This window comes from Alosa pseudoharengus, unplaced genomic scaffold, assembly GCF_046254945.1.
Source record: "Alosa pseudoharengus isolate Yale_2024_CS ecotype anadromous, Long Island Sound unplaced genomic scaffold, YU_APseudo_1.1 YU_APseudo_1.1_scf_12, whole genome shotgun sequence".
Taxonomy (NCBI): Eukaryota; Metazoa; Chordata; class Actinopteri; order Clupeiformes; family Clupeidae; genus Alosa; species Alosa pseudoharengus.
Window position 1 is genome coordinate 377,706 of NW_027468587.1, and position 11,148 is coordinate 388,853.

The 11,148-nt window shown below is 41.3% G+C and overlaps 1 protein-coding gene across 5 annotated transcripts in view; it reads left to right on the forward strand.

Annotated features, from left to right (window-relative positions):
- Window positions 1–8,310, forward strand: part of ago3a (argonaute RISC catalytic component 3a) — a 106,215-nt gene extending 97,905 nt beyond the window's left edge. For all 5 annotated transcript variants that reach the window (XM_076279661.1, XM_076279664.1, XM_076279662.1 and 2 more), the window contains exon 19: window positions 440–8,310. In XM_076279661.1, coding sequence (XP_076135776.1) covers window positions 440–548 — 109 coding nt within the window. In that variant the 3' untranslated portion in view covers window positions 549–8,310. The remainder of the gene's footprint in view (window positions 1–439) is intronic.
- The last annotated feature ends 2,838 nt before the right edge of the window (window positions 8,311–11,148 follow it).

The following is an 11,148-nucleotide window of genomic DNA, read 5'->3' on the forward strand; positions in this document are numbered from 1 at the left end:
CACCCTCTGGCTTCATATTAATGTTTTTATTAATGATAGTGTTTCAGTCTGGGCTGAATAGAAACATTGATATGGAGCCAGAGTGCGCGGTGCTTAAACTCAAAGTAGTGCCATGAACACATATCTGTACATTTGAATCTGTACATTTGGCAGGTGCTTTAGTCCTGAGCGACAGTATTGTACAGGGAAGTATGTGCACTTCCTGGGTGCAAATTCAGACCAGAGGAGATTAGTTGAAATGTAGCTGCAAGAGAGCATGAAATCCCAATGAAATTCAAATTGACTACTGACTACTATTACAGGCAAAATAAACCATTGGTAGCATGGAATTTAAAAAAAATATGTCAACTTTTGAGCTGAGTGACAAGCAAATGGCTGCATGTCTTAATCCGGCTTCACACTGACCTCCTCTCCTCTCCTCTCCTCTTCCCCACTTTAGTGCCGAGGGCAGCCATGTGTCGGGTCAGAGTAACGGCCGGGACCCCCAAGCGCTGGCCAAGGCTGTGCAGATCCACCATGACACCCTGAGGACCATGTACTTTGCCTGAGCACACACACACACACACACACACACACTTACAGAACATGAATACACGCATACATACATATGTTCATTCGTTAATGCATACCTGCATCCATATATGCATACATACCACATTTGGTGGCACACACCTTTCTTCATACCCACACACACACACACCCTACCAATCTGTGCATCCCAGAGGGTCCACATAAAGAGCCAGCCAGTGGAGCCTGACCCGCGCAGTTTGGACCCACCCACTGTGTGGAAGAGAAGAAACGGAAGGTTACTGAGAGTGACAGAACGGAGAAGAGAAGAACAGAAAGCTATGTATGTGTATGTGTGTGTATGTGCGTGCGTGCGTGCGTGCGTGCGTGCGTGCGTGTGAAGAGAGTGATTGGCAGGCCAGTGGTGAAGAGCCCCTCCCTGACGTTCCGGCCCAAAAGTACAAGAACAGAACTCTGCACTTATATGCAATATCAAACCAGCCAACTTGCTTCTATGACCTTATCCCCCCCTATCTCTCATCTCATCTCCTTCGCACAAAACATCTCTCCATCCCTACCCACAGAGGTCAAAAACACCTCTCCATCCCTAGGAGAAAAACACCTCTCCATCCCTACTCAGAGGGCAAAAACACCTCTCCATCCCTACTCAGAGGGGAGAAATGTGTTTGTGTTGTAGCGCACCACATTCTTCTGTTTTGTAATTGTCTTCTGTCCTTCCAGTGTCTCTCTCTCTATGTCATGCCTCTTACCTCAAGTTTTATCCACTGCACTTTTTTCCATTATTATCTTCCTTTGTTTTATCTGCTCTTTCCAAATGCAGTGTAGGGAGTTGAACGAAAGGAAGGATTAGTCAACAATAAGGGTATTGTTGCAAAGCTGGAGAGACTGTTTCTCCGATTGTGTGAATGAAGGAGAGTACGTTTGTGTGTGTATATTTTCGCATACTCTAGTGTTCAGTAACACATTTTTATTTTATCCTACCTTTTTCGTAGCCAATGGTGACTTAACAACTTGTAATTGTGTCAATTACGTGTAAACTGTGTCTGAAGTGATGATAAAAAAAAATTTGATGTGTCAGCTCAATGGCACTTAGTCCCATAATATTACTGCTCCCAACTGGGTGTTGGTCATTTTTAAATGTAACCTCATCATCCTGAATGATCTCGACCTTTGATAGCCTGGGCCTTAATAGAGCTATCAGAAAGCTTTCATGCAGAACTGCAAAGGCATCCCCATGTTACCGTCTTTCCACTTTGTATCCGAGTTATGAGTTTTTTTTCTCTGGCAGTATTTATGTGTGTGGCTGACTTTTGATTTCAACAGCAGCTTTTCTTTTCTCTGATTTTCTCACCTGTTCGTCATTTTTGGTTTATTCAAATTATGGTGTGTCAGTGGCAAGATAATTTTGTCTGATCGATCATGTTGTTGCTATGTTTTAGTGCAATAATGCATTGACAGGAAAGTGACCTCTTCCTGACTGGAAGGTGTTGTGCTTGGAGCTTTCTTGAAGTAAGGGGAAGTGTAGCCGACATGTGTGCTGCTTTTTCGGGTGGAATATTCCAGAAAACTTAAATCAGAGTTTGATTCTAATTGAAAGGGAATGTAAAACCATGTAGTTTGTAATAATTGCTAAAACAAGTTATATTTTGATATGACACTTTTTTTCCCCTTCTATTTTGAATGAAATCGCATGACCGATAAACTTTTAAGAGATTGCTATTGTGCATGATTGTTATTGGGGAGGGATGTTATTAAGTGCCTGGTTTTGGAGACAATAGATTTTTTGGATGTTGGTTAGAGGGTGAAGTGAAGAGGTGTCATGCAAATATAAAAACTGAAGCCAAGAAGTGTCATGAGGCACAGTTGCTCGTCTACTTGCCTTTCTGTTTTTTTCTTAGCCATTTTTGGTTTTGATAACCTTGAAATCAGCACTGATGCAGCAACCATTCATTCTTTTGAAAGGGGTCTGTATAGTCTCCTCCTTTTTAGCCATTGAGATTATGTTCTTAAGTCTGCCTGCCATGCAGTCTCAACTGTCTCTTGTAGATCTCCTGGTGATTCAAACTGTCTTTAAACCTAGACAGACAGATAGGAGACTGAGAGGCCTGGGGTTGAGCACGAGGCCTTTAATACTCCTCAAGCGGTTCAGCACGAGGCCTTTAATACTCCTCAAGCGGTTCAGCACGAGGCCTTTTAATACTCCTCAAGCGGTTCAGCACGAGGCCTTTAATACTCCTCAAGCGGTTCAGCACGAGGCCTTTTAATACTCCTCAAGCGGTTCAGCACGAGGCCTTTAATACTCCTCAAGCGGTTCAGCTCGATGTCTCCCTCTGTCTGGCTCTCCCATTGATTCTAGTGTTTCTCAGTGATCTGCATATCACACATTTTTGTTACTATATATGTTTTTTTTTTTTTGTTTTTTTTTAAGAAAACGGGATTGAGCTGCTAATTGAGAAACTTAAAGCTTCAGGGTGTCAACAGACGAGAAAAATAAAAAGTATTTGACCCCACACCAGTCAGCCTAAATAAAATGTGATCTCTCTCACACTTCAGTGCTCAGGGCACATGTATTCACTGGCCAGTAGAGGGCAGTGTGGAGACTATGGAGAAATGGGGAGCACTGTGGGTGACCATAAGTAGAGGGCAGTGTGGAGACTTACTTGAAAATGGGGAGCACTGTGGGTGACCATAAGTTTCTTTCATGTACATGGTTATTTTGTAGAGTGAGTGCCTTGCTCTCTTGTGCCACGCCCCTGCCTAAGGAAGGCAAACCCAGTCTGGGGCAAAGAAGAATGACAATAAACTGCACTAAACGCTGTACATGACATGTGTGTCGATCTGGACACAGGTCTGGTGCTATGAAGGGTGGCCTTGGGGTCGCCTTCACTAGAATAAGACTGGGGGGGGGGGTGCTGTGTGTGTTTCCTTTGGAGATAAACTACAGTTGGGGATAACCTTAAATAAAGCTGCGTATATATAGTATAGTAGAAGTATACTATATATATACAGCATTTACTATATATACACAGCAGTTGGGGATAACCTTAAATAAAGCTGTGTATGCAGAAGCGGTTTCCAGTGAGCAAAGGTACACATTTGACAGACTTATTTCCCTACAGAGTTGCCATGTCTTGTTGATGTTGAATGTGCAACTACAGTGAAATAGCATAAGTGACATTTTATTCTTTTCATAGTCTACTTGATGTATTTAGCTGAGTTTCTTGGTGTTCTTAATTTGGAAAGCCCACTAATCGAATCCATTTTTTCCCATGGAATATTTTTAAGGACCTTTACGCAGTCTCAATATTTTTTAAATTATGAAAGTATGCAATGTACACACTACTTATTTGTTGCTCATCAAATTCTAAAAAGTAGGCCAAGTGTATCGAGAGGACTGAGAACCAGTCAGTATGAAGAAACTGATTATGTGGAATTCAGAAGAAACGGATTATGTGGAATTCAGAAGAAACGTATTATGTGGAATGTGGAATTATGTTATGGATGTTGCAATAGATTGCTCCTGAGATTCACACAGTTGGCAAAGCATTGTGGCCTCGACTGAGACTGAAGTTGTGTTGTGTGGCTGTTAGCATTGTGGCCTACCTGTCACCCTGCATCTGCAGCTCTTAGAATATCTATGTTAATACCAATGGGCAGCTCCCCCTTCCTGTGAAAGTGACATATCGCATACAATTGTTTTTTGGAGGATCTGGACTTTATGACATGCAATTGGTTCTGTAGGAGTCGGCACTTAGCACACAATAAGTAGAACGATAAGAAATGACAGGACATAACTGGCTACAGGATGATTGATGCTAAACGGAGTCTTTGAAAAATGCTGGTATTCTCCTAATTTTTTTTAGGCCGCTTCAAGCAGATTACTAAAGCTTTGTACTAGTCTGCTGCTTTTGAAGACTACTTAAGAGGCGTGACCTAACTTGGAAATTGCATTGATATAGTAAGATCACTTAAACTGGCTAACATGTTGTTTTATTGGGCAGTGAAATAATCCAGTGCATACAAATAGAAAAAATTACCATATGGCATGGTTATACTGGAACCACTATCTGCCTTGTTGTGTAGTGATGGCCTTTGGCTGTTTCAACGCATTTTTCTATCAGCTAAAACATGTCCTTTTATGCAGCGTTTGAGTGGAAAAATCGGCAAACTTTTTCAAATGTACCAGATTGGCTGCTCTGTGACCTCCATCCTGAAGTGGTAGCTTATCTTCAGCTGACTTTGGCCAAAACAGTGCTAACCATAGCCTGGAACTCCTCTTACGACTGCTTTTTAAGCAGAGTAGATGGTTGGACAGTTTATTGTGTGTTTGTGGGTTGTGTATTGGTGGAAGTCTAAATGTTAAATCTGTATAAAACTTCTCTCACTGACACGGTGGTCGTTTAAGTTAAGTTAGGGAAAGCATGCATTTCATTTATGTATGTACAGTATGAATGCATCTCTTTCATGGTTGCTTATCTTCTCAAGCTGTTTGTCATTTGTCAAGACAGTTGGTGGTGTTATGCTGATGAATCTGAAGAATTATTATTATTATTATTATTATAATGATTTATTATTGTTTTGAAAGAACAAAGTGTGTAGCCAGTTAAAACGGGTGTGTTCCCTACTTCTATAATCCTGTTTTGTGCTAAGAAAGTTGAGTGAATTGTATTCACAGAAAGTGCCTTTCTTAATGATGGTGCTGAATAATATCGTACAAGAAATTTAGAAGAGGTATTTATCTAATGTTGAAATTGCAGTGCAAGAATTACAAATATATATTAAGAGGTGTACGGCTAAACCCTTTTATATTCCGAGGGGGAACCTCATAGCATTCTCCACCCATAGCTCCCCTTCCCCACCCCACCCCCGCCCTGCATCCTTCCCTCTCCTCCATCTATATACGGTATATATTAATATATTTAGATGTTACCATGAGAAGAAATGCCAAGTATATTAACATACAGTTGATCTCTTCATTCTCCTCCGATAAGAATCAGGACCGATGATTGTGTTGGTACACAGCAGGCACGACAGGGGCAGTGGGCAGGCGCGTGCCACCTTTGGGCTCCCGGAGGGTGACGCCTAGCACAGCACTTTAAAGACTGCCCACCACACAGGAGACTAAGCCACAGCACTTTTGCCTTCAAACTCTCTAACCCCCCCCCCCACACACACACACACACCATTGAGCGCCATTGAGACAAACTCACATTTAATTTACATTTAAAAAATGACAACAGTGTTGCACCTAAGCCAGGAATCATGTTGCAAGCTGTTAGATGTTGCTGAGCCTCTCACTGTCTCCATGGAAACTTGCTCTGCCTTCATTTCATTTTTTTTTTTTTGGTGTTGTCAATGGTCCCAAAGCACTTGTGCAGTACCCAGAAACATGTATCCCGAGACCTGGATGAGTATGAGGGGAAGGTGCATAATACTAGAGCCCCCCACCCACCCCATAGCCTGTTTGAGTCACATAGCTGCCTGTTGGTCCAGGAGAACATACCTCTATGAGAGATCTCCAAAAACACTGCACCTCACAAACCTTGGTATGCTGCAAAAAAAAAGAAAAAGAAGAAAAAGGAAAAAATATGTTTTACTAAAAATGAGACAAACTGCAAATACCGCTTTGATTATTATATAGTGCTTGATTGCCTGACAATAATAACCTTGTTATTTTAGAATAAGAAGTATAATTGTGAAGTTATTCTTTTTGTCTTAACACTTATCTGACCTTTTTATTGTTCTTCATTGAGCCAACATTTTATTTTTTGTTGTCCTATTTAAATGTGTGTTGTTTTTTTTTCTTCCTTTTTAATATATTATGAAATATATATGGGAAATATTTTATGGTGTATTTATTAAGAGTGCATATGAGTAGCTAGAGCCTCCATATTAACAGACAGCATTATGGGGAGGCGCCAGGCGTCTGCCTCCTAAACTGGTTTCCAAGGACACAGAGCCGGAGCCTCCCCTTGGACACAAGCACAACACCATGATGGGGCGGAGAGAGCCGAGCGGAAACGCTGAGAGGAGGGAACAGCAAGTGGGCTCGGATGGAGTAGATGTAGGCACAAGGAGCCAAACTGTAGGATGGAGTAGATGTAGGCAGAAGGAGCCAAACTGTAGGATGGAGTAGATGTAGGCACAAGGAGCCAAACTGTAGGATGGAGTAGATGTAGGCACAAGGAGCCAAACCTTAGGCCCGATTTACCAAAATCTTGTTTTTCTTCAGTCATGATTAAAGTTTTAACTTCTTCTTCAGTGAAAGATCAGCTAGACAACTTCAAGCCAATGTACCATCCGTTTATCCTACATCTCCCAGAATGCCATCTTCCTTTCTCCACTGCAGCCAGAGCACTCTGCAGACCCCACATGTTGCATTTCATCTCTTTAGGTTAAGGAGAACCACACTGAATTCATCTTTTTTTATGTGTTTTTTTCCGTTTCTTCTGTTAACAACAGCCGTCCCTCTCACCCAGAACTGCTAAGTATGTTAGCCATATGCATCTGCCTGATCTGGGTGAAGAAGAGAGGTTGTTTTGGAAGCGCCAAGGGTAGGGAGATGGTACAGAAAAGGGACGGGTGAGCCTCTTGGGGGGCAGTTTCCTTCTGTGCCAGTGCTGTGTTATTTTGTTTTGTTTTTTTCTCGTTGACCCTTCACCAATGAGGGTTGGAGTATGTATAAATCTGTGATGGACCTATTCCACTCGGATGTACAAGTCTTAACTGTGTTCCTTTGTGTTGCTGGGGTCCTAATTATGTCTTTCCAAGCCTTTAGGTTGGCACAGTACAGCAGTCTTATACCCGCCCTTCCAAACGCCACGTCACCCCCCCCACACACACACACACCCTCCTGAAACCACTAGCTAGTTAGTCAAGCAAGCCGGACGTGTTTAATGTGCTCTGTCTAAAGTGATCGGTGTTCTGGGCTAACTTTGTGACGAGGGGAAAGAGGCTGTTCTGATGTCCATGCGTTACAGTTTCTGTCCCTGCAGCATCTGTATCACCTGTGTTGTTGTGGTATTCACTCTGATGGGTGACTTTCTTCTGTTGTTAAAGCCTCCTGTTTTCTGTTTTGGGTCTTCTTTCAAAGTCACCCACCATCACATTTACTAGCCAAGAGGCATATTGCTCCAGTGGGAGTCTTGGGTCTTCATTTTTCAACCAAAAAAACAGACAAATCTTTAACTGTCCAAAACCAATTGAGGAAGTCACACTTTTTTGTCCACTTTATGTAGACGTTTACATGTAAACCCTGTTTACTAAAGCTACTGGTCATAGCATTCCAGCCGAAAGGGTTCTGAACCAAATCTTGCAAGTGTGATATTTTTGTTTTTCCTTTTTAAAAAAACTTATTTCCAAGTGACACTGGTGTTGAAAATGGCTGAACAAGACCCCCTGCCACCACATTTGGTGCTCCTCTAGGACTCTGTGCTGGAACCCTCATTCAAACATAGCCAATAACAAAGACACCGGTCATTCTCTCTTCTCGTGTCATATGTGGCCTCGCAGAGGTGCTGAAGCACAGTTACTGAGACCCAGTAAATCATGGAGGGTGGGTGGTGGTGGTCTGGAATGCATGAGCGAGCGTAGAAACATCTTTCCCACTAGGAGCTTTGTGCCTCAGCCTCAAGTTTCTTCATCTCTGTGTTATTTTTAATTTTGTTTGTTTGTTACTTTCTCTTTGTAGATTACATGGCCTTTATAGTGTTGCTTTGCTTCAGTTTGAAGTGTATATTTCACTAATACCTGCAATAAAAAGCTTTGCTTTTCAAACATAAATCTGATGTCTGGGCTCATCTGTGCAGTTTCTCAGTAGTCTGTAAGATAAATGTTGAAAACTATTGAAATACACCTGAGAGAAGTCCTATTTCATTCATATCTTTCCCCCCCAATTTAATTTATACATAGGTTGATGCATGTCCATCTGTGTAATGTTATTACCTCAAGGTAAATTATTGTGACCTCAGAACAAAGGAGATGTTGTGCAGCAACTCTGAAATTGATATGAGGTCCATTGGGCCTTTGGGTGACATGGCCATTGTTCTTAAATCTTAATATGCAATTAGAGGTAAATGTACCTTCGGTTGGCAATCACTGCTTGCAACTAGAAATGTAATGCCAGAGGAATTACAATAGTGGATGGAAAGCTGCTGGCTTAATGTTGGTGAAAAAACAAACAAACATTGAATCGCTTAATCTCTTACCAAAAAACCTTGTGTGTCTGCCGTTGAGATGTCTCACTCAAGGTGGGTTTGACCTTGACACTTGACTTCATCATTGAGTCCATACAAATGTTCACAACAAATTTGAAGCATGAAGCCTACGTCAAGCCGTTCTGAAGTTGTGGCACAAGCACGAAAGCTGGCCTTTGGAAAATGTAGTTCAGAGAAAAACCTAATTGTATGCAATGCAATAGGCTACCTGCAAAACGGGGCTTTCAGTTGGTGTTGATGACTGGTCATTCTGCACCCAGATAACAATTAGTCATTGAATCTATGTTAAATCAACATTCGGCTACTTTGTCAACGTTAAAATCATTGAATCAACGTTGCACTGTAACATTGATTCTACATCACTTTTGCACCCTTCATTAATATTGAAGCAATGTTGAAATTCTAACTACAGACAAAGTCCTTTTAGGCTTAGGCCTTCCACTCGGCGGCCATATTGCAACACTTTTTGGGCACTTATCAGGCATCTATTTAGGCAGAAATGTGCAAGGTTTTTACGACACCAATCTTGCTCCAGCTGCGACATCACAACACATGATTGGCACAATGACTTCACAACACACCACATGATTGGCTCAATGTATTCACAACACAACACATGATTGGCTCAATGTATTCACATGTCAACGTTTTTCCGCTGAAGGGGTGTGACATCAAAGTCAAAGTCAAAGTCAGCTTTATTGTCAATTTCTTCACATGTTCCAGACATACAAAGAGATCGAAATTACGTTTCTCACTATCCCACGGTGGAGACAAGACATATTTTACCAATTTTAAGTCCACAGACAAACATAACATTCAAGTAAACAAAAAAAGTAAGTAAATAAGTAAATAAGAGGGCACATATAATGAAAAAATAAGAGCAGCAAAATTTGGTTGAAATTGTGCATAGACAGTCAATAAAATAAAATACTAGTGCAAAGTCAGGCCAATAAGAGGCTGAGGTAGTTCTGTTTGACCTAAGTAAGAAATAAAGTGGCATAGTGGTGCAAGTTATGTAAGAGCAGCAGAAGTGTTGTGTTTTCAGGACAACAGCAACACATGCGTAGACAACTGCCATATTGGCGTTACAAACTAACCCCATGCATTTCTATGGAGGATTTTTGGAGTGCTGTGTCTCCACATTAGAAAGTCTCTGCTACAGATCAATGGGATTTCAATGGTATTTCCACTAAAATGAATATTGAAACAATGTTGAAAGTACAACCAAACTAAAGATCAATGTGATTTCAATGGTATTTCAATTGATATTAAACTTCAGTAAACCACTATTAGCCTAATCTGGGTAAATATTGGGAAATTCATATCCTGCTTTATCTACAGCCAGGATAAATTTGGCTAGGCCTAGGTATGTCTTGTTTAGGCTACACAAGCTTGCATAAATAACCATTGACAACTTGTTAACAATTAAGCAAGTGCATTTATTCACTCATCTACAAATTCACGTGTGCTGTGCAGTGTTGGGAACGTTACTTTAAAAAAGTAATTAGTTATAGTTACTCACTACTTGTTCCAAAAAGTAACTGAGTTAGTAACTGAATTACTCTATGATAAGAGTAACTCGTTACCAGGGAAAGTAACTATTTGCGTTACTGTTAAAAAAAAAGTTGCTATATGTCAAAGAATTTGGATTTTTTGAGCAGTTTTGAAAAGCCAGTTGAAATTAGTAGAACAGACAGGTGTTTGTAGGCTACATAACTCTCGATTAGATATATAGATAGATAGATAGATAGATACTTTATTGATCCCCAAGGGGAAATTGTACATCGACAGACCTACGGTTGACTTCAGCCTGTGTCATAGGTTTTTGTTGTGAGGCAGAAAGATCTAGCTTTTGCTGCTTGGAGGACATTGCTCCGAGTCCTTCTTTGCTAGTGGATGGCGAGCTATCATCTCTGGTGGAGGGGGGCTATCGGTGTTTTTGGCCACTAGCGTGTGTGAGATGCCTCATTAAATTAGAGTTGCTTACAACGGATGTCGACAAAGTCTTCGCTCCTGGACATAATGTACACATTACATGCACGTTCTTGCCTTTGACCACAATGAATTTGAAGTAGTGCTTATATTTCCACCTTGAAAATGCCAACTTTTCATCGGATTGCTCCTGACCTCTGCTGTTTCATCGAATCTCTACTTTAGCTGTTGCGTGTGTGTGGCGCGTGTGCTGGCAAGTGTGTAAAAACACTGGCTCTGATTGGCTATCATGAAACATGACTCTGCCTTAGCCAATCCTAATCGCTTACGTCGTTATTAACCCACCTCCTCACTAGCTGTGAGCCAGGGGTGCGTTCGGATTACACAGTTTATTCAATCAATGCAAAGTAAGTAACGCACCGCATTTAACGTCCAGTAACGTTAACGGCGTTGTAACGTTGTAAAAAGTAAT